The sequence below is a fragment of the Siphateles boraxobius genome, unplaced genomic scaffold (genome assembly GCF_051911475.1).
Source record: "Siphateles boraxobius isolate OS27281-9 unplaced genomic scaffold, OSU_SipBor_1 1, whole genome shotgun sequence".
Taxonomy (NCBI): Eukaryota; Metazoa; Chordata; class Actinopteri; order Cypriniformes; family Leuciscidae; genus Siphateles; species Siphateles boraxobius.
This window is the reverse complement of record NW_027508699.1, coordinates 25,577,265-25,600,981: the sequence shown is the minus strand read 5'-3', so window position 1 is coordinate 25,600,981 and position 23,717 is coordinate 25,577,265. Positions and strand designations below refer to the sequence as shown.

Sequence of the window (23,717 nt, the reverse complement as noted above, 5' to 3'; positions counted from 1 at the left end):
AGATGGTAGAGAGGTGAGATGATCTAACCACAGTTACATTCTTCAACCACTACAGAGGAGACACATTACCACCTACAGCCCAGACCCCATTCTGACCTCGGGTAACCATTAAATCCCTGTCCTTGCGAGGTATCACCAATACTGTTGATACGACATGGATATCAACCAGAAATCAGATGCCTCATTATGAACAGGTTCATGGATTTCTATCAGGGGTTCATACTGGAAAGGGGGTGCCAGGAGAAACAGAAAATATCAGAGAAAAATATTGTCAATTAACATAATATACAACTACCGTTCAAAAGATTGGGGCTGGTAAGATTTTTTATTTCTTATAAAAAAGTATTCAGTGTCACATGATCCTTTCACATGAAACATTTCTTATGCCGTTTTCAAAAAGCATCTATTTGGTATAGAAATCTTTGTAACATTATGCTATACTATGTAACATTACTATCTTTACTGTCACATCTGATCAATTGAATGCATTCTTGCGGAATAAAAGTATTCATTTCTTTTCTTTTTAAACGTATTGACCCCAAACTTTTGAACAGTAGTTTATGTAAAAAATAAAATGCTAAAAAACTAAAACATGATGGAATAGTAAATAATAAATAAAAAAAATATGTAAATGTATTTATTCATTTGAATAATTTGACAATGTTGCCTTTATAATATCACACTTGCAATTTCTCTCGCACAGTATGAACAAGCCTTTTAGAATACAGCATAACTGCCTTTATATTTTGGGAATGGGGTCCTAGGTGGGGTTCCATGGAATTGAGAAGTCTGATTTGGAGAATAAAAATGGCCTGTATATGGGCAGTGTAATTAAGTCCATAAACTGGAACAACATAACTGCTGTTTACTTGAAGGTTCTCCAAGCTTGTTTCTTTTCAAAAGAAACCCACAAACACTTCCAACAAGAGGCTGAAATAGTGCTACACAGACTTAATATAAACTCCTGCTGATTTTCCAACGTACCTATCAGCACTTTACAGGCATCTGAAAGTGTTTAAGGGCCCTGCTACTGTTCGCTCCAATACATCATGAATCTAGAGTTTGGCTTGGGATCAGAGGGTGTACTGGGGAGGTAGACGACTTCTTAATTACATCTTGTAATTTCATGAAATTTTCATTACAGTCCTTAATCTTTAAAGTGCACAGTGCTTGTGTTTTGATCCAGCTGTTCAGGTAAAACATCACCTGTTTATTTAGTCTGCAGATGGCAGAATAGAGCACTAACGTTTCCTTTTTTCCAAAAGTGCCCAAAATTAGGTCCAAAAAGACCTAATTTGATGCACTTAGTGTCAGGGATAGTACAAAATCAATGGGGTAGTCTCAAAACCTCATCATTATCACTACCGGATGCAGTGTAATGCATATCGAAATGAGAAATCACAATGCCTTAGGAAGTTGTTTTGCTGCCTGAAACCCAATGGACATTTATTGACTGATGTACTTCAAAGTAGAGCATGTGGTACCATGATAACCAGCTTCTGGTATAGTTCCACTAGGCAGACCAGTGAATGAAGCCAGCACATGATGACCAGTTCAGATTTACAGTCATTTAATTGATGTCAAATGTAGCTTACAAACGGGAAAGACACGTACCATTTTCAAGAATATACAAGGACACAAATCATATCACACAACCATCTTGTGCAATCTGTCATCTTTGGGCCAGGAACGAACTGTTCGGCAAAGGAAGAGTACAAAGAGTCAACCCTAATTCTTATTTACTACCTGTATTTTACAAAATTGTTGCAGAGGATGTTGGTACAGCTGTTGGCCCAGCCACTGTAAAGAGTTTAAGGTACAGTGAAAGAAGTTATAACAAATGCAACATTTGACTGTTTATTGTGGTGTTGGGATCAGCAATGACCTTTCACTTCTTCCTTTTTTTTTGCGCTTACATCAATACAGAAATCACAGAATACATAGATGTACAAATATAAAGCACACTGTCTCACTCCTAGGGAAAATGTGAGCAGTCAGTCAGTCAGTCAGCCAGTCAGGGAAACGAGTCTGGACTCTTCCAGTTCATTCTTTGAGAAAATAAAATAAAATGTTTACCATGTCCTTGATGTTTCAGAGAGGATATTTGAACAGAACTTGTATATGAGAGCACCCTTAGACGTTTTATTTTTTTATAAAGATCCCTTTCCGAGGGAAGAAACTGATATGATAACTGGTCAGGGGGTCTCTTAATACTGCATGTTCAACGGAATAAGCAATAATTCCAATTGTTTGTAACAGACAGAAAAATGAGGGGGAATAAAAGCAAATCTTTCCATTTCTTAAGAAAAAGGAAGATACTTTCCCTTGTTTCAGGATTAAATCTAGTTTTTACTGTATATTTCAATGAAAAATGTACACCTAAATCTTTTAAGTCCTAGTTTGAGTAGTTTATTATTACTTAAATGTCTTCCTGTACAATGAAATACAACTTCAACTTCAAGACAACAACATCTGCTTTAAAAATACAGAGGGTTTTCTTTTCTTTTTTTTTAATTCACCAAGATTGAAACATATGCCCTCCCTCCCGACCCAAACCACCCCCAACTAAAACTGGACTTTTATTCAATATATATTTCTGTATGTGCATGTGTGTCCGTGTGTGCACGTGTATACAAGTGTGTTTTGTTCTCTATGTCATTTACTCACAACACTGTAAACATACAGAGACTATTATACATGTGCTTGCACTGATTCATCGAATTTGGTTGACATGACTAGAACACCACATAAGTAGTAATGATTTGGGGTGAATGAGAACACAATGGAGAATCAAGATTGAGGGGTTCTGGAGAGCCTCGGGTGGTCCGATAAAGTCTCCTCCTCTTATCGTCAGAATGGTTGACGTCAACGGTCTTGGTGAAGAAGTTGCCACAGAGTGCGAAAGTGGGAGACTAAGAGCAGCAGCAGCAGTGCAGGTGAAGGGACAGAATTAGTACTCTTTCCATCATCTGAGAAGAACAAGTTCCTCATCAAGGAACTAAGCTGACTTTGGAGAGGGTGGACCATGGACCAACACAAGAGGGAAGCGGGTGGGGCTCTTTACACAAGCAATTGTAGAGGAGGACTGAGTCTATGAATTCCTCATTAGTCCTATGCTTGTTAAGTCCTTCCACATTTGAAGTCAGTGCGAGTCTGTGCTCGTGCCTCACATGGTCAGGAGGCCGGAGGATACTCCACTCCCGAAGGCGGTGGGGAAACCAAAAACACTAGCGCAAATGGAAACAAAAGTAAAACAAAACAAAAAGAATTCCAGCCTTTTTGTTCACAAATAGACACGTCTGAGGTCCCCTGGTGATGTGATGGTGTTGCATTGTGGGCAGAGTTTCTTGTTTCCCTATAAGAAGAGAAAGACAGACAAGAAGAAAAAAAACAGAGTGAGAAGGGGGTCATTTCCATTTGAAAATGCAAACTGCTATGCTATCAAAGGCACCTTTTGTGTACAAGAATTTTCCTCTTAGTCTACACTACCGTTCATAAAGTGTTGGGTCTGTGCAGATACACTGATTTGGTGCTCAAGTACCAAACCCTCTTTATTTTTTTTCCCAAGAAAATATTTTAGGGCCCCCCTTCACATTTAATGATATTGTCGCTCTTGTAAGCTTGCAGCAAGGATGACTAAATGTTTTTAAACAAACAGTATGTTTATTACTATAACCAGATACGTTTATGCACAAATAATAGCGTATAATATTGAAAATACTATAACAAAAAAATCAGTAGGCCATTTGAAATTTAAAATCGTAAGCCTAGGAGTAGCCTATTATTTGGCCCTATTTGAAATGCAATAACAAAAATATCAGTATTCTAACTGGTGTGTAGGAAATAAAAGATTTAATATAGGCTGCTTAATTTAATAATGACTGCTGTCTGGGACCTCAATACTTGCATGTTATTTGTGAGGCCTTATCAATCAGTGTGAGGATTGCAGCTGGCAGTGAGTAATTTGGTCAATGCGTGGAGAAATCTTAGACAGGGCAAGACGAATATCATCCTCAAGGGTCAGTCTGGGCCTGTATTTGGTTTTAAGGGCTGTCATGGTTCAAAACCCATTTTTTTTATCAGCCAGGGGATCGTGAATAAAATAAGTTAATGTAATATGATTGTTCTCCTTAAAGCTGCAGTCTGTAACATTTGGCACTCTAGTGATTAATAAACATGCGTTTATTAACAGAATAATTGTCTTGCGGAGAACATTGTAGCCGGAGCTACTTCTCTCCGTTTATGTCTATGACGAGTCACGCAGGCACTGGGCAACACCGCAGCGGTACGAGCCGAACCAACGTAAAATAGTCACAATATAAACACTTATTATAGGTGTACCATAGTGACTCAGGATAAGACAAAAACACGGTTTGGAAAATGGATTCATGATGTACTCGGTCATTATATAAATTTAGTAAATTTTGAACAAAATAGTTACGGACTGCTGCTTCAATGCTCACTGTTAAACACTTTTCAAAATATGACGTAACCCCCAAAGAGCTCGCTGAGGCCCCCTTGTGGGCCGAGACCCCCCTGTTGGAAACCGATGCTGTAGAGTACTTTAATAGTGTATGTATGTGGACGTAAAATTCGTTTTTGGGCCTTACATGGGCAGCCCACCCTGTTCGACAAGCATGCGCCTTTCCCACTACAAGTCTGATGTTCAGCCAGTAGACATAAAGCCTGCATCATAAAAGCAGGAGAACAGCAGGGAGAGGTAGAGGAGGAGGAAGGTTGAGCTGTGTGGTCTTGCTGTCTGCACCACACACACACACACACACACACGCTGAACAGGACCGACTGAACATCACAGGATCTGCTCTTAAAGTCAGCAAACTATATACTTACTCGGCTTCATAAAATACCACAAAACTTGATGGAGACCTAAACCGCAAGGCATGAGAGATATAAAATCCTCACGTTTGTCGTGTGCAACCTCTAGAACCGAACCCAACAGTCTGGTGAAGTTCAGACAGTGACGTTACTGTAAGGAATCTTGCAACTATTGGCGATCATGTCCTCATGTAACCTTCTCGCACATGTGCCACTGATGGCATATTTCTCCTCCTCGTACACATGAAGCGCACTGTTCTCGCTAATATAGCAACTGACACATTTAGGGGGGGTTTAACATACATGAAAGTGACTTTTTGCCCTAGATAAGCAAACTGAGGAATCTCGGAGCAGTAAAGGTGCCAGAGATTGAACCCTGCAGTGTGCCTTCACATCTAACTGTAAAGAGGATTTGTGGCTCCATATGAATTGGTTTATGTCTAGGACACCAGAACCCGGTCCGTTGATCCTGACTGCACAGAATGAAAGAAATCCAGCAACACTACCTGGTTTGTTATGCTGTAACAATGGGCTCTACCATTACACGGCAAATGTGCAAATAATCATAACAGTTTCAAATTCAACATCATGGTCTGACCATGCGATATTGATGTGGCCGGCGTGATACTAAAGTTGGATTCTCCTTCTGACTCCCTACATAGACTGAGTCATGTTCATTTACTCAATTTTTTTTATTTTTTTTTAAGTGAGAAGTAAAACCTGAAACAGTGTACCAGAAAAAGCTCCAGTGTGCTTCCCTCCATACCAACGATCCCCCAGACACAAAGGGGACCTGAGATTTGGTTTCTTTGTTCTGGGAAGCAGGAGTTTACCTAGTTTTAATGAGCGTGGGCAGGTCACAGTCTAAATGTGGGCTCCTCGCATCAGTGGCGGGTGGCTGCTGCGCTCCATTAGATTCATAAAACAAGGCTGACGCTAACCAAATTACACGCATTTACTTTGATCAAGACGCAAGGAGCCCCGCCGTGCTACTTTTATTGCTGTCTTTAGGCAACAATTTTAATGCCTGCATCACTAACAATCCGCTGTGGCAGCACAGGCTGGTGCGCACACACGTCTCTGTTCCTTCTTGCCAGCGAGCCGTGCACAGAAGGCCTTGTGATAAGCGGAGATGGAAGGAGCTGATTTAATATATAGCATATTGGAAAACGGCTGAGGCTGGGAAACATTTCCTTATTAATTGTTTCCGTGTGGTGACAGAATGTGTTAGCGGCTAATGAGAGTGGGCTCCCAGAGGAAGACCGGCTAAAACAGCTTAGAGAGAAGAGGAAGAGCCCGTGAGTATAAGTGTTGGGATTACAATCGGACAAGTAGAGGCAATCGCAATTCTGAGGATAAGAGGCAAAAAGAACACCAACACCGACATAAAGGATTTAAAAACCTGGAGCGCTACATGAGGAATCTCACAGGTCTGGTCGAGATGAACTCTTCAACCAACACTATAGCCAAATACCACAGCATTATCAAAATAACCTACTCCATTAAACACATTAACTACGAGAGACTCACTGTATGAGAAGGTTTGGGCACTCTGTGGTGCATAGAACTGAAATTTAATATGTACCTGAAGTATCCGCATTTCATAATTTACACCAGCCACAACTGCACTACCCCTATTCTATTTTACACATCAGTGTGAAAAATGTACATAGACATGACTTCAAGTAATCTAAGGAAGAGCTTGTGATGTGTCATGTAATATACGTTTTTTAATGCAGGGGTTTTCAAACCAAGGTCCCTTCATATATGATTAACCCCATGTGAGGGACCCATTCCAAAAATAAAAAGCTACATATATTCATGTACACAAATAAACTCTTTATAATGTGTGAGAAAAATATGCATGATTCAGCTTCAGCATGCATTTCTTTAAAGACAATATCAAATCACTTAGTATTAGCATATCTTCTTTTTACCAATTATTTGAGCAATAGTTGGAAAACATAAAAAGAACAATTTATACTGACTTTACTTATTTTCATGGAACCACTTACAAAAATTTAATTTATAATATATTTATTTATAAAACTTATTAATACTGTGTGAGAAAACATTCTACTTACTATAAATATATATTTACTTTATCACTTTTATCACCCACTATGCTACTTTTATTGTTGCTATTTATAAACCTAATTTTTCATTTGTAAATCTTGATTGTTAACGGACAGCATAATCAAATGAGCCCAAATGTTTAAAAACAAAAACTTAAGTATAAGGAAGCAACGTAGAATTTAACGAACAACAGGTTTCTAACATTCTGCCTATATTTGCAAAATGTCTTGCAGGGGGACGATTCATTATGGAACTACTGATGAGCAAATGTGTCATTCTTACCAGAGTCCTTAGCCAGCATTCTTCACAGTGCACATGCCAACACTGGATGGAGGTGAGTGGCATTGTATAGGAGTCCTGAGGTAAAGACAGACAGACAGAGAGAGACACGAGACAAAAAAGACAAATGGTTAATTCAAACAGGTCAATTGAAAATAATTCACATCTACAGCCCACCACATTTACAACAACAGACATCAATAGACAGCACCAGCACAGCAAAGAGCAGCCAACAGAGGCAGGCAGGTGGCAGTGAGAGAGCATGTGGGGCAGTGCAGGGGTCAGGCGGGGTTAGGCCAATGGGAGCACAGAGAGCCTTACCCTCCGGAGTGGGAGCAGCTTCTTAATCCCACTGCTGTCCGCAGTGGCAGTGCTGCAGCCCGTTACGTAGCCTCTGTACAAACAGTACACGCCGAGCTGCAGGGCCTCTGCACTCCCGTGCCTCTTGGCCGCCTGATTCTTGCCGTCAGCCCCTGTTTGGGGTGGCTTCCGCTGCAGGGATATTCAAGAGCGGTACTGAGAAAAAGAATGTGGCCGCCACGGCAGGAACAGACACACACATCAGACCAACGGGTGTAGCTATCAACAGAAGCTCTCGCGCAACACTGAGCAAGGATAAAAGGGATGGTTGGGAGTTCTGTTGTATTTTTGCACGAGTATTCAGTTTGGATATCATGCTAGGTAGGTGGCAACTGTCTAAAACAGATGTTAACAGTTAATTTACTGAGAATTCATTTATTTGAGCTGCTCTATTTCCAATAACCAGCAGGTGGCAGTAGACCACCACTGGGAAAAGCTAAAATCCACAGACTGCACATGAGACAGAAGCAAACAGAAACATGTCTAGAATTGTTTTAATTAAATTATCAAAACATTTACAAGCATCTTTATTTAGGACAATGTTCTCTACAAAGGCCACAAGTGATTAATCTGTATATCTGGGTGACTTTCAGGATGTTTTATTTAATTTTAATGAAACTGAAAATTCAGGATGGATCGAATCAACCTCCAGACATACAGAGGCATGTCTGATTAGTCAGAAGCACCTGTATAAATAAAGCTGAAAAGGTTTAGCATAGATATCCAACAGGATGACCTAATTGTATGGGTTAATTTTCCAGGCCATGTTAGATTGAAGCTGAAGGAGGCAAACCATCACAAAGCTTCAGCCAGCTGGGTGCATGATTGCGGGTGTTAAATTATATCTCCATGGCATGTTATTAGGATGCGGTTATAACCAAACACAACCACATGGACACGCACAATATTGGCAAGCAAGAATTCTCACCATGCATATGAGACACTTGTATCGGTCTCCTCTGAGGATTTGCTTCTCCAGTTCTCGTATGCGGGCCTTTAGTGCCTCCAGTGTGGTCGCTGTAGAGTCCTCTGTGATCCTGAAGGTTAAAAAAACAAAAACAAAAACAAATGAAAGTTGAGGTTCAATCAGAGCACTACAAACCAGTTTGGCCCATACATAAAACTGAGAACTGTGGAATGCTAATTACATTTAAAAAGTTGTGCAGTCATGCAAATTTGCAATTTACATTTGCAAAGCTGCCACACGGCTTCAGTTAAGACAAACCTGACTGCCAACTCCTAAAAACACTAATGCGAAATTAAAAACAGATGTCCCAACTTTAAACAAGGTATTCATCAATGTTATAGAAGAACCATGATGTCAAAATGAAATAATATGTTTTTACTTTATTGTACTATTTCAATTTCAAATCTCATTAACCAGGGAACTGGGCGTCTTCTGAGGTCACACTCGCACCGGTTCCTCCAACTTCTCACCACTCAAGCCCTCACTAAACATCCCTCAGACAAATGCTTCTCTGCTGCTGAATGTATATTTAACACTGTCCACAGCATATGAACTTGCAATAACTAAATCAATATGGCAACCATTGATTGTGCGGCAAGGCGCTAGGCGAGATGTTTATGGTGATCCGCTCATTTTCCAGCCAGATGGAGCACTGATCTACAGTATTGATTTAACGTTGCGCCAGCGTTCTCCTAGGCACAATCCCCCCGATTAGTGCCTGCCGTTCGACTGCCTTTTCCAATAACTTCATTTATTACATGCCTGTGTGACTCCACACTGAGTACATGCTCAGGACACACACACACAACGCACGCACGCACTATTGGTGCGTACAAACTTTTGATGGGTAGTGATACTGTATATAGAATACACAGTATTTAAACAGAATATATACATAAACGTTTTGCAATGATCACTCAAATGTTGTGATCAAACACTTGTGTGACAAAGATATGTAATGGAGGCGGGGGGAATGATAGAATGAGAATGATACATTTGAGCTGTAACCAAACTAGTTTGCATTGCATGTTATATTATATTCTAAATACTGTTGCATAATCTTCACTAACGACTTTGTCTTTTAATTTAGTCACATTATATAAAACAACTTGTATCAATAAATACATCAAAAGTGTCACTGACATTATCTTCTATTTTTAGTACTAATTCCTCTAATCTCTACCAGTGGAGGAAGAACTCAGATCTTTTTACTAAAGTAAAATTTATAATATCATAATGAAAACGTTTTTAATCACAAATTGTATAGACTTTTATACTATTTTAAATTAGTAAGTAAAATGTACCAACTAAACGTGAAACTAGGCTACTCTTAATGCAAAATGGCCCTATATAAAGTGTTATAATTATATAAATTATTGAAATATTGCTTGATGTTATAACGTAGCGTTATAGGCAGAATGAGCTTTAACACTGTGTGGGCCATGTGTCTACAGGCCGTTATTGCTCGCGTGAGTCGCAACAGCTGTTTACCCGAGACGCGGAAAACCACCCGTTACAGAGTAGAATGGGCCATCCGTTTACTGTCGGAGATTTGTCGCTCGCGCCACGCATTTTAATCAATGTTTAATCAATCAATTGCCTGGATTTAATAAATAAGAAGTAAATATAGCAGACAATATAATCAGGACTTCTCAGTTGCGCGCTTGCAATAGTCACAAATCAATTCAGTGAATTACACTGCGCAAATCAAAAGTAAGTCTACTACCCACTGGATGAAGAAGGGTTGGCTCTCAACAGAACATATAATATTCATTTTATTTCATTTTTCGTGGTCGGATTTATGAGGAAAAAATGGACGTTACAAGCTCCGCAAGCGGCACTTAAGTGCTTTAAAACTTTCACATAGACCTCGAACAGAAAGCACAAAGCCTTTCATTAAAGTCAATTTCGTTTTGTATTAATTATATCTTAATTTTAATCAATGTTTCATCAACCAAATGCCTGGATTTAATAAATAAGAAGTAAATATAGCAGACAATAGATAATCTCGAAACGGAGGCGCCGGCAAGTGAACTGCAACTCGTCTCATAAATGAACCGAAACTCAGCGTATAGATCTGAGAAATATATCTATTGAAATGTCTACTTTTAAACAGAACAAATCAAAACGAAAGACAAACTGCTCTCTGCTTATGTAGAACTAATCATTCTGAAATGTACATTTCTCTCTGGCGCGTTCAAAGATCGCGAGTCCGCATCCTCAACTTCATCTTTGCAGCCCACAATGACTGAAAACACTTGTTATTAATAAACAATTAAAATGTCTCCTTGCTATATTTGATGTATTCATATCATTGCTTTTGCCAGTTCATTGTGAAAGCTTTTAGGTGCTTTATTGGCAGTGCCACCTTTACATGAATCACCGCACGCCACATTTTTTTAATATTAATTTATCGGCCATTATAAATGCGGATACCGATAGTTATAAAAATGCCTAATATCGGCCGATAAATCGGTCGGGCTCTAGCGCTCATATATCAAAAGTTTAAATTGATATGACTTAAAAGGGTTAGTTCACCCAAAAATAAAACACCCTCGTGTTGGTCCGACCCCGCAAGACTTTCGTTCATCTTCGGGAACACAAATTAAGATATTTTTGATGAAATCTGAGAGCTGTCTCATAGGCTGCCTGGTAATTGCATCTGCCGGCCCAGAAAGTTAGTAAAGACATCGTTAAAATAGTCCAAGTGACTACAGTGGCTCAACCTTAAGTTTACCAAGCGACGAGAATACTTTTGTGTTTAAAAAATCATAACTTTATTTAACTATTAATTTTCTTCCGTGTGGGCCTCTGACGTGAGTTCACGAGAGCACCACGACGCATGCGCGAGAACTGAGAAGATGAGAGAAACTTGTAAACAGAAAGTGTAGCGCTTCCGGTGTGGTGAAGTGCTGTGTCCCAGGGAACTGAGCGAAGACATCTGCGTCATCATCTCAGTTCTCGCGCATGCATCGTGGCGCTCTCGTGAACTCACATCAGAGGCCCACACGGAAGAAAATGAATAGTTGAATAAAGTCGTTTTTTTTGCGCACAAAAAATACTTGTTGCTTGATAAACTTGAGATTGAGCCACAGTAGTCACTTGGACTATTTTAACGATGTCTTTTACTGGTGCAATTACCAAGCAGCCTATGAAGGAGTGAGACAAATCTCAGATTTCATCAAAAATAACTTAGTGTTCAGAAGATGAACGAAAGTCTTATGGGGTTGGAACAACATGAGGGTGTTTCATTTTTGGGTGAACTAACCCTTTAAAACGCATAGAGATGATAATCAAAAACAAACGGATGTTTTGTTTGTTTTTGGCAGAGTATCCAAGGCACAAGCTGTAATTGCACATAACTATTCTGGATAGGGGGCGGGAAGCAGCACAGAATGTTTTTGCTTCCACTCAAAATTGGGCATTTACAACATGGTATAACAAATAATCTGAGGGGTATTATGAGTTGTAAATTCACAGACACATTCTGGGGACACCTGAGACTTATTTTTACATCTTCAAAAAGGGCATAATAGGTCCCCTTTAAATTCAGCCATACAGGAATCAAACGCATCCCATTTATTTTAGCAGAGATGACTGAAGCAGCGACATATTTTTTTTTAATCTGCATTGTGACATACTTCTGAATAAAGCAGATTATCACAAAACAAAAAAATCTGGAGCGGGGACTTGGTTCAATTCATCAGTTGTTGATTGGATGGGGGCAAAGGTTGTAGTCACTCGCAAGATAAGGGCAGGATTCAGGCACACTGAATGACTGGAAAAGTCCAGCATGTCCAGTTATGACATTTTGATTAAGAATTATGAGGTCAAGACAAATGTTACAAATTATGACACATGCTTGGATGAATATCACAATAAGACCAATAACATGCATTTAGAAATTAGATGAAGATGAATAGGGTGTATTTTTATTTTATTAAGGAAGATGTTAACAAAACTATGAAGTCCAAGCATCTTCTCAAGGTCACCCTAAACCTCATCTAGGTCTCTCTCAAAAAAGCCCCAACAAGACAACGACCTTGAATAAGGAGAGCGAGCTGTCCGGACGGTCAATTCCCCACAGCCTACAATCCGCACAGGGACTATAAAGCTTTAAAATCTCTTCTTATTAGTGGCCAGCTTGTAAAAAAGCATTTAGTCTTGATTAGCGTGCATGCTTATAAAGCAGACAGGAGAGTAGGTGTACCATGCTCCCTGCCTGCTGTTTTTCTTTAACAGCTTCATAAATCGCTGTGGTTCACTTGCCTGTATGCCGTCACCAGCCCAAAAAAAAAAAACGTTTACCCCAAGTAATGCCCAGCCCGTTGCAGCATGAATATTCATTGTGTGGTGCTTTATAGAAAACCACATTCTAAAAGTTATTTAATTCCATCTGGTAATAAAAGAAGGTTTTACACTGTCTTTATATGGATGGAGAGATCGTTTGGGGGAGAGAGCCGGGCTGTGTTTTAATACGAAAGCAGGTGTAAAACCTGGAGAGGGGTGGCTGGTTGAGTTCAGAACAGAAAATCATCAAGGTCCTATTGAATGTGTTGGAGAAAGTTTTAAAGACATTAAACACAGGCCTCGTCTCTGCTCTGCAGTAATGTGCTGGCTAAATAATACCAATGACGTCACCTAGGGAAGGAATAATGTCTTTTCAATTATGAATTTAAGTTACTAAGGAAACCACAATGAGGACTGACATCCAAACTAATAATGCTGTGGTCTATAATGGTACACCCATTATATTAAAAATCAATGTGGATGTTAAAGCCAATGATGGAATAGTCTAATACTTTATACAGGCATCACTCTCTGTAAAGGTATATTTTTAATTTGTAAACAACAAATGCACAAGTTTTAAACAGGAAGTAGCCTGTGCTGCTATCTCACACTGCCATTACGGCCCGGCACTGAGTGTGAGGCTATTTTTTATTTCATTATCCTGCGCCGTAACCATCTGTCTCTATCAGAGCTGAGCCTAACTGTAGAAGGCGGTCTAATATATAGGTTTACATGGCCTGACACGAGAACACATGAGATAGTACAGACAGATCTTTAAAAAATTCACTTGGCTGACAATCAATCTGATAGTAAGGGTCAGTGTATACTTTAAATAAAGAGGCTGATTGAGCATAACAGCTTCTGATTTAAAAAAAAACTTAAAAATATTAAACTTGTAGAAAATGTTAAATATTAATGACAAATTACTTTTACAAATACACACAGACACACAAATATATACAAATTGTTCTTTTAGTGTTTCTTAAAACTAAAATGTGTTTCTTGTTTGGAGATATTGCTGATACTACGGTAAAAATGTGACTAATGGGAAAAGGGATTGAAGAACAAAATAACTAAGTCATCATTAATGAATTTGTAAAAAATTAGATTATTGTGGAGGTACACAGAAATCTGCTCCATTGCTTCAAGTTGAGCATGAACTGTGGCTGCGATCACACGGGTGGTATAGGAGCCCTCATTTATCATGTAAGGAATGAGCGGAGACAAGAGGCGACCCCTGTACCCAGAGATCATTACCCATCTGGGCACAGGAGAGCTCAGAGAATTCATCAGCCCCCTCTGCCTAACAAATACACATACGTATGTATACAATTTACGCAACTCACAACACAGCAACAAGCTTACCCTCTTACTCAAACACACACACACACACACACACACCATCCACAATGAATCACTGTAACTAAAGGGGACAAGTCTCATTTTCATTGCAGATTGAAATGCATGTGTTTTACAAACAGTGGGGTTTGAGATTGTTTTCGGGTTGGAAGTGGAATGAAATGATTCAGCTCCTTATGTGGCCTCTTTAAAGCTCACTCACATTAAGACCCCTCACTTCAGGAAATTGGAAATGAAACAATGGCACAGCCATTCCCGAAAGTTTGCATGCTTTATCCATTTGGCGCACACCATGAAGAAAATAAAAGCATTTTTTTGAATGCTTTACCAATATATCAAGTAAAACCTCAAAAGCTACAACAACTGCCATTTGTTTCAGCCAGGAAAGAGTTAATATACCTCCCTCCCCCTTTTCATGACCCCTCAGTATTTGATTAATGACATCATCATTGAGATTTATCTCCCTGGCCCCTTTCATAAGACAATATCACGTAACATCCTGTGATACCTGATCAAATCAGCAGAAGGAGAAAGGAGAGGTGCTCTTCGGAAGAGAGGGCTCTACTGTCGCGGAGAGATGGATAGATTCAGACGGAGGGCCGAGAAGGACGGGCACAGACTGGGAAAATATTGCGGGCGATATTAAATAAACGAGTGTGTGTCACGTCTGGAGCTAAGAGCTAAGCTAATAAAACGGGTGGCGGGTGGGTTGCGCTCATTGCTCGCTCTTTTCTATGACATCAAACAGCTGCGGTGATTCATACCCCGGCCGGCTAAAACACTTAATGCTTCCCGATACAACGCTACGGCTAGTCTAAACGGCTGCCTAGTGCTCTGCGCTATACGCGGAGGGAGGACAAAACAGAAAAAGTCTCAACGGAGGAAAGCAATGAATCAATCTAAGCTGTCATGCTCCTGCAACTCCACTTAGGAATCCCGTTCTGTCCATTTTCATCCACCTACTCACACACCCACGCTCGGACAGAGACACACAGTGTTCATAACATCATCCACTAACATTCATTTCCACACACTCAGTCAAACCTATCAAGCAACAGTGTGCAAAGTCACGCCTTTAACTGCAGGTCGTGGAAAACGTGGTTAACAAATGATTTCAATTGCAGACTGAGCTGACATCAAGCTTGTTCAACAGATGAAGTCATTCGTAGATGCACACTTGACTAGAGTTGGGTGAGAGGAACGCGCTCACGATGTGCTGACGAGAAAAATCAATTGTGTCGGGTCTGCTGCGCTTATTCACCAGTTATCCGCCCCTGATATTTAATATGGGGCCCAGTGATGGCCGCCCGCACAAGATTGATTCAGCTACACTAGAAGTCTCTCCCTAGAGAAGAGGGCTCAGGAGAAAACAGACAGATAGAGAGGACAATGAATTTTCCTTTTTCTTTTTTTTTTTGGGGTGGGGGGTTATAAAGAAACAGTAAAGACAGTGTGAAAAAGTAAAAATAAATCAAATCTTATAAAGACATTATACAAGCAAAATAAAAATAGTATTAAATACCGAAAATAAAATAAACTGTCGAAATTTAAAAAAATGATAAAAATGAATATCTTTGTATAAATCAAAATAACAAATATTACTGAAATAAAATCACAATTATTATATAAAAATCTAAAATAGTCTGCTAAAAGTGTCAACCACACAAACAAACAAAAAATATATATTAATCAATTCATCAAAATTGATCAAAAGTTACACATTTACAATGTTTTATAGGGGTAATTTCAATTTTGCTTTGTTAAACCTATGGTAAACATACCCCTGGTTGAAAATCATGAGCACTTTTGTTAAATTCAATAATACAAACTTAAAACTGGCATTGTCCTGGACAATCCTGCATAGTGGGATTAAACAAGGATAGAGACAAGACACAGATCATGTGGACTGACAGCTGTGCTATTGGGAAGGTAGAGTGTGGCTAGTGCGTTGACCCTGGACCCGCTCTAGACAGCAGGGGGAGATCGAGCCAGGAGAGAGGACAGTCGCACCACCACCGTGGCAATAAGCTCCTCTTCTACGAGGAACTGCACTCTGACCCCAATTACCCATTCAGTGGGGCTGGGCCCCCGTGTACAAGAGGGAGGAGAGTTTAGTGGGTGCAGTTGTCGGGGAATATGGATGAGGATGCAGTAATGCGGGAATTACAGGTGCCAGCCTTTCACTCAGCCAGGTTATTCAAATTTATCTATGTAGGCTGGCTGCTAAAATTCCTCCATCTTCACTTTCAGTGGAGTGTAGGTGTTCATCTATCTTTCTCTGCGTTCCTCTGTTGTTTGATTATTCACTTAAAGGTGCTCTAAGCGTTGTTGGGTGAAATCACTTCTTGTTGACCGTTCGAAGTATTGTCAAACCAATCGGAAGCTAGCTAGACCCTTCCTCATCCTCATCCGCGCACTAACCCCCCAAACCCCACCCCAAAATCCTTCTTGTCGGTTATTGGCTGGAACAGTTTTTTATGTTTCGTGGTGCGGGTTAGCCCAGTTTGTTTTTGTTGCCATTTTTGGAACCTGCCGTGTCTGCAGAGACTGCGTTTTTTTACAGTGTGTTCAGTGGACAGGCAGATAGCGTATAGTGAGGAGATGTTTGCTGTATGTGACAAAAAATGTTGTGGCCTAAACAACGCGTGACATTGATTAGAGCACCTTTAATTTAAGAATATGACATTTGAATTTGACACATTTAATAAGTTTAGGTGGAAAAAATCCCTCCATAAATGTAAAAACCTCCTTTCACTTCTTGCAATAAGAGATAAATATTGCACAATTCCTGCAGCGTAAATTTGAAGTATGGAAATGGCTAAGGGGATATTAGCATTCGCTGGCTGTGCGGCGAGTCAGGGCCAGACAAGGCTCAGCTGCCTGGGATCAATACTCTGGACCACTCCCTGTGATCAAGCATGCTCCAGAGAGATGAGCACACTAAATGCATCATTTATGATCTTGCAGTCCCTACACAAACTAATCTCACCCCAATACACCAGCAAACACACTGCCACTGCGGACAGGTGTGTGTTTGTACTCACTTCTCGATCTCACTGTTTTTACAGGTCCTTGGTGTGGAGGACGAAGATGAAGAACTGGGCTCCTGTTTGGTGCTCTCACCATTACTGGTCGACGGCATTTCTGCAAAAAATAGAGACAAACAGAGCATATATAATGAGTAAGGGCCAACAAAAGCAAAATTTAATTCTATATCAATCCAACTTGATTGTATAGACAAAATAGGTTCCTATACATCTTTTTTAGTTAAGATTTTTTAAATAATCATTCATAGAGACTGAACTTACACAGCAATTTCCAGTCGATTAAATATTTTAGAGCACAACTAGAAAAATGCATATTCTTACCGTTTTTTAAATGTTTTTGAAAGCAGTTTCTTATGCTCACCATTTATTTGATCAAAAATACCATAAATAGTAATTTTCTAAAATCGTTACAATTTACACTCAACATATTTAAAATGCTAAATCTGATACATACACACGCATATACAAGCAAGCGAAAAGAAGTAGCTACTGTGTGGGACCATTTCGACAGAAAGGGCGACGAAGTTACTTGAAAAATATGCTACGCGGTATTAAAATAGCAGTAGGCCTAGTGCAAGTACAATGCAATATCACTTGCGAAGCAAACATCCACAAGCAAATGAAAGGCGCTTTCCGAAGTTGGCCATTCTAGCGAGACGTTATCTCGGTATTCCCGGGACATCATTGCCATCGGAGACCCAGACTCACCCCACATCATTTAGACATGTTACTTTTTTAAGTAAAAACTAGACAAGCAGTTGAATGAACGAAAAACGTAGTCTGATGAAAAAAAAAGCCGTTTTTTCAAAGCTTCAAACTGATTCAGTGTTTTCTTTTTGTCATCTTAATTTGTTAATTATTTAAGTTTAAAAAATATATTTAGTGTTGGTCTATTTTTGGTGTGAAGAAGGTTCACACACGCTTCTTGAGGCACACACACACACAAGGTCTCTCCCTCTCTGCAGTGCGCGCGCTACACGGTTTGGATCACAGTATGAGCGCGGTCTTTCTCGCTCGCTCTAGATTCCTGGAGATTTGAACTAATTTGCGGGCATCAGGGAGCCGCTATCAATATGCGGGAGACTCCCGTAACTTCCGCAAGACTTTGGATGTCTGGAACATTCACCCGCCAGTGTGGCGGATAGCCTTTTGAGATTTACTCGCCAAACGGAAAATCTACCCGCATTTGGCGTGTGTTAATTTCGGACCCTGCATAAGCATATACACACACACATACACATTTATATATATATATATATATATATATATACACATACACACACTGTATATATAAGAGACACTTTAAGATCATATTAATTTTCTTGACTTTTCCAGACCTGAAAATGCCAATCTTTAAATTGTCTGATATCTCTAGGCTTTCCAACTGTGAAGAAAAAGAAAAGTACACCATAAAAACAGGCCAACTCACCATCACTGGCCCATTTGGAAAACTCAGGTGTTATTCTATTGGACGGCACGCCACCACTACAGAAGAGAAACAGAACTTTATTGTAAGGGCCAAGCATACAGTTATTATTTGTCATTTTAAAGTCTGTGATGAAATCATCTCAGTGAAGGCCAGCATACTTCAAAACGGCTCCACGCAGTGCCTCACGTTCTTTAGCCTCTCCCTGGTCCTCTCCAGAGCAAGGAATGATGTCTGCCTCAGTGTACCTGAAAACTTGAATTAAGGAAGAACTGCATCTAATTTCAGTTACTGTTTCTGTGCACACTACACCACCACTGAAGAGCAAGACGTCTCCTTGTGAATGAACAAGGATACTGGGCTTTGCCGTACTCCAGTGTGTCATCTCCATCTACATCCAGGTCTGCATCGCTGTCATGGCTCTCCTTCGTGCTACACATGGCAAAGCCTGTTCCTAAAAGAGGGAGGAGAGGAATAATAGTATTCAGTAAATGGAATTTAGGTTTAAATTCTGTCATATTCATTATGTTACAATACATCTCCAGTCACTAGCAACCATCTCCATCTGTAACTGACCCAATCAAGGACAGTTTTGTCATGCCAGAAAAACACCAATTAAGAAAGCCTGTTCTAATTATTAGCAGGACCAGATTACAGCAGACAACCCAGGAACCTGGTGCTTTGGGCCCAGATGGAGGCATCAGAGACAGCCTGAATGGGAGTTGTGTCAGGTGCCTGTCAGGGTGTGGGTCCTGAGGACTGGGGGGTGCAGTCTGAGTGGCACTTCTATAAATCCAGTGATGAGCGCACAGACAAACTCCTGCTGCCGGCTGACTGGGTCCTTCAGTTCTGGTTAGGGATAGTTTGGATCGGCAGCAGCCTGAAGGGTGGGAGCAGCCCGCAGAGACCCAGAGTCTGATTGAGCCGAGAAAGGCTGGAGCGGGCCAGGCCCCTCAGCGGCTGATGGAAGGATGTCAGGGCACCGCTGGAGAACAGGGTATGTCACGGATGAGGAGCTACGGTAGGAAATGGAAGTGGTGAACGGTGCTTCCTCTCATTCCGCAAAGTGCTACGACACATGATGACTACTGCAGTGTGGAGTGGATAACTACAACCTTCAGGGAGAGTGTAAGACACTGATGAAGAAGAGGAGGAATGAAAGTGGATGTGGTGGCCGTGATCTGTCTCTCCTCCTCTCCGTAAAGGGATCCAAAAGAGGCAGAGTAGGGATAAAATGCATCACAAATGCTTGCCCCTTTTTACAATGTGCCGATGGTTTTTAGTGATCAAATAAAAGGGACCTTTTAAGTTTTATTTGGTCCCTCTGACTGCAGAGGCATATGCGAACAATAGCTGAGCTACATAAATCCAAGCTGGTCGCACATAGAATCAGGTTTCTGATTGTACGTTACCACGGACAGTTGAATATTACTGTACATGTAACGTACATGTACATTACTATCAACAATAACTTAAACTAAACATGGGAGTCTATTCATTTAACTTGCACTTGTAAGACTGTCTGTCCTTTGATAACACACTAGAATTAATTAAATTATTGAGAAACATTCTAAATGTAATACTAAACATAATACTACCATTCAAAAGTTTTGGGTCAGTAGGATTTTTGAAAGAAACCCCTTATGCTCACCAAGGCTGCATTTATTTGATAAAAACAAAATACAGTGAAAACATTAATATTGTGAAATATTGTTACAATGTAACCGTTTTAGTATTCAGCAAAGCTAAACTTTCAGCAGCCATTACTCCAGTCTTCAGTCACACGATCCTTCAGAAATCATTCTAAGATACGGATTTGGTGTCAAAGAAAGATTTCTTATTATCAATGCTGAAAAAGTTTTTCGGAAACCATGAAACATTTTTTATGATTATTTGATAAATATAAAGATTAAAATAACAGCATTTATTTGAAAATCTTTTATTTTATTATATATATATATATATAAAAATACTATATTATATTATTATAGTCTTTACTGTCACTTTTGATACATTTAATGCATCTTTACTCATAAAAGCATTAATTTAAAAAACAAATCTTATTAATCAGTAGTGTAGCCTAGTGCATGTTTTATAGTATTTAGGTAAGTGTAAGCTTTAATAAATTGTGGCACCGAAGTGAAAGAGGAATATGTGCGACCACATTAAAACATGAACTGTATCCTGTGATCGACATGCCTAATTCTAGCCTGGAAATAGTTTCAGTGTTCTAAAGATAACCCTCCCACCCCTCTTAAGTTGGGTAAAAAGCACAGTCAGACAAAAAATAAAGATCATAATCTGTAAATAATGGTGAACATTTTATTAGTACATTGTTGACAAGCTGCAAAGAAAGCCAAACAGGATAGAGAAAAAAAACTAATAAACATTGGCCTGCCCACCATTAGTGGTCACAACAGAGCAAGATATGGCCATAAGCAGCCAAAAGAGAGAAAAAAATCACTGTTAATTTAATCAATTGATCAGCCTAAGGATCCTGGCTAATGCTTCACTAGAAACAGGGCAGGAAGGATGTCTTGTAGCATTGATTCAGCACGGACAGGAAGAACGTCAACTTTGGTGCCGACACTGACGGAACCCAGCCAGACTGAAAAAAGCAGGGCACACCTTCTCAGCCAAATACAACTTTAAAACAGCAACCTGAATGGTGTATAACTACCCAAGCAGTGTTGTAAGTGTGTCTGACTGTGAAAGCTGGGGCTACAGTTAAACGGTCTTGGCAGGCAATCTAATCTGTGCAGAAAAGGTCATTGCCACTCTAACTGCCTCTCAGTCAAATTATGCACACCATCGAACTGCCTCTTTGCCCAGCAGCGCCTAGGACATAAGCTTACTCTTCTTTTTCACGACATACACTGGATGAATAAGAAAACTCTTCCTCTGCAATACTTCGCAAGATAATGTACATTTGCAATGTGTCACATTCAAAGTCCCTGTATCCCTTTAAATGTTAAGTCGTCACATGCATAAAACACGTTTTTCCTTGTTGGGTCACATTTTACAAGCTGATTTACATATGCCACGATTGTTAAGTGCTAATCTACATGTCACTCGAGACTGGTCTCATGTCGTGGCTAAGAAAGGGGACGCAGAGATCCCACAGAAATAGGACATGAAACATGGACTCTGCTCCACCACGTTGCCATGACATCTATCAGCCTTTCGCAGTATGTGTCACAGGTCAGAGTTCATCCAATCAGGATGGCATTTACCATGTATGCCTGCCAGGGAGGGGGCTCAAAGTAGCCATCTCTCAAGGTTCTTTACAAAGACGAGCGACGGGCCTCTGTTCTTCTTTCCTGACTGCACCAAATCTCTTCCATCTCTGCCTGTGACTGCCATCGCTATCTCTTCATCAGCACAACAGCCCTACTAAGCCACGGACACAGGAGGCCTTACGGGCCTTCACCACAAACTGATCCTCTTCGATTTCTCCCTTCCTCTTGGTCTCTCTTCTCCCTTATCATGCTCTTTTTGTTCGGTTTAAAGCATTTCCTCTCTGCTTTTTTCCTAGGTCCTCAAAGACGGAGAGGGGCTGGTGCTTCAGAGACTATAGCCCTCTTATCCCATAGAAGACCCCTTTCAAGACCCCCGCCCCCCTCAGTCTAGCTCCCCCTGGGCTGAAGGGATTCTGCAATGCAGGGCGATTGAATGCTTGAGGACTTCAGCTGAGCTTTCAAGGCAAAATCCACCTTCTGAGTATCCTGTGGGGAGCTTTCAAGTGGCCCCTGGGCCACCGAGTCACTTCTCACCAGGTCCCCCCTCTATCGCCATTACACCAGTGCCTGTGCTGAAGATAAAGGGCTGAAGAGCTTCTGTACAGATACATGCAGAATTGATCTGGGCCACCGTCTGTCTAGCCGGGCGTTAGAGGAGCAACTCCGTTTCTTTTCTTAATCCACACAGCTTTGCAATCTGTTCTTTGCTTGGGATCGAACAGCCTTTCCATTTAAGAGTGCAGAAGTTTACAAAAGACCACTGAGGGAGGAAACCAACTCCTTTTCTAAATATGAAAAGGACAGTGAGGGGAAAAACAGAGACGTTTTTGATAGGCATTCACATAGCACTTCCTCTAAAGTGCCAACTCCACAAACTTAACCGAAGAAATAAACCCCTTTCAAAATAACTGATCCAACATTGAGAAAGTTCTACGATAAAAATCTGAAGTATGGAGTAATGACTGACACTTCCTCCCAAGTGTAAAAATAATCTGAGGAGGTAAATTATTTATGAACCAACAAGAATTCCCTGGAAAGTCTTTCAATGAGTGTGGCAGCACATCTAAAAGGGTCCTAGGGAGCGAGTGTGTATGTGATAGAGAACGTCCCAGGTGAGCAAAGTTAGGTTGGGAGCTATAATTGCATTCCTGCCGCGGGGGAAGCCCAGGGGTCAGCGGACCATTTTTCTCACACACATCTCTGTACTGGGTGAGTCGGGTCAATTGCACAGCTAAATGTGTTTTCCTTTGACTCCGTAAAGGCCGAGAAGGGCCCGCCAGAACTCACCTTGTCTGGACTACAGCTGCCTAGCCTATAAATGAACACACTTGAAAAGGTTGATCTTGGGGTACATTGAGAATGAAATGAATGTACCCTCATTAAACAGTTTAAAGGTTGTAGGGATCTTTGACAGCTATTTGACAACCATGTGTGTGTGTATGTATACGTGTATGTATATATATACAGTCACCTAAAGGATTATTAGGAACACCTGTTCAATTTCTTATTAATGCAATTATCTAATCAACCAATCATATGGCAGTTGCTTCAATGCATTTAGGGGTGTGGTCCTGGTCAAGACAACCTCCTGAACTCCAAACTGAATGTCAGAATGGGAAAGAAATGTGATTTAAGCAATTTTGAGCGTGGCATGGTTGTTGGTGCCAGACGGGCCGGTCTGAGTATTTCACAATCTGCTCAGTTACTGGGATTTTCACGCACAACCATTTCTAGGGTTTACAAAGAATGGTGTGAAAAGGGAAAAACATCCAGTATGCGGCAGTCCTGTGGGCGAAAATGCCTTGTTGATGCTAGAGGTCAGAGGAGAATGGGCCGAC

At 40.4% G+C, this 23,717-nt stretch overlaps 1 protein-coding gene across 16 annotated transcripts in view; it reads right to left on the bottom strand.

Annotated features, from left to right (window-relative positions):
* Positions 1-1,844: 1,844 nt before the first annotated feature.
* Positions 1,845-23,717, bottom strand: part of rnf220a (ring finger protein 220a) — a 246,789-nt gene continuing 224,916 nt past the window's right edge. For 11 of the 16 annotated variants that reach the window (XM_077231216.1, XM_077231188.1, XM_077231206.1 and 8 more), the window contains 7 exons: positions 18,998-19,094; positions 18,802-18,888; positions 18,644-18,699; positions 17,212-17,311; positions 8,480-8,588; positions 7,195-7,269; positions 1,845-3,355 (listed from right to left, as the gene is read on the bottom strand). In XM_077231216.1, the coding sequence (XP_077087331.1) occupies positions 3,284-3,355; positions 7,195-7,269; positions 8,480-8,588; positions 17,212-17,311; positions 18,644-18,699; positions 18,802-18,888; positions 18,998-19,094 (596 nt within the window). In that variant the 3' untranslated portion in view covers positions 1,845-3,283. Of the gene's footprint in view, positions 3,356-7,194; positions 7,270-7,512; positions 7,684-8,479; positions 8,589-17,211; positions 17,312-18,643; positions 18,700-18,801; positions 18,889-18,997; positions 19,095-23,717 lie in introns of all 16 variants that reach the window. The other 5 variants (XM_077231173.1, XM_077231156.1, XM_077231164.1 and 2 more) reach the window with 1 other exon arrangement.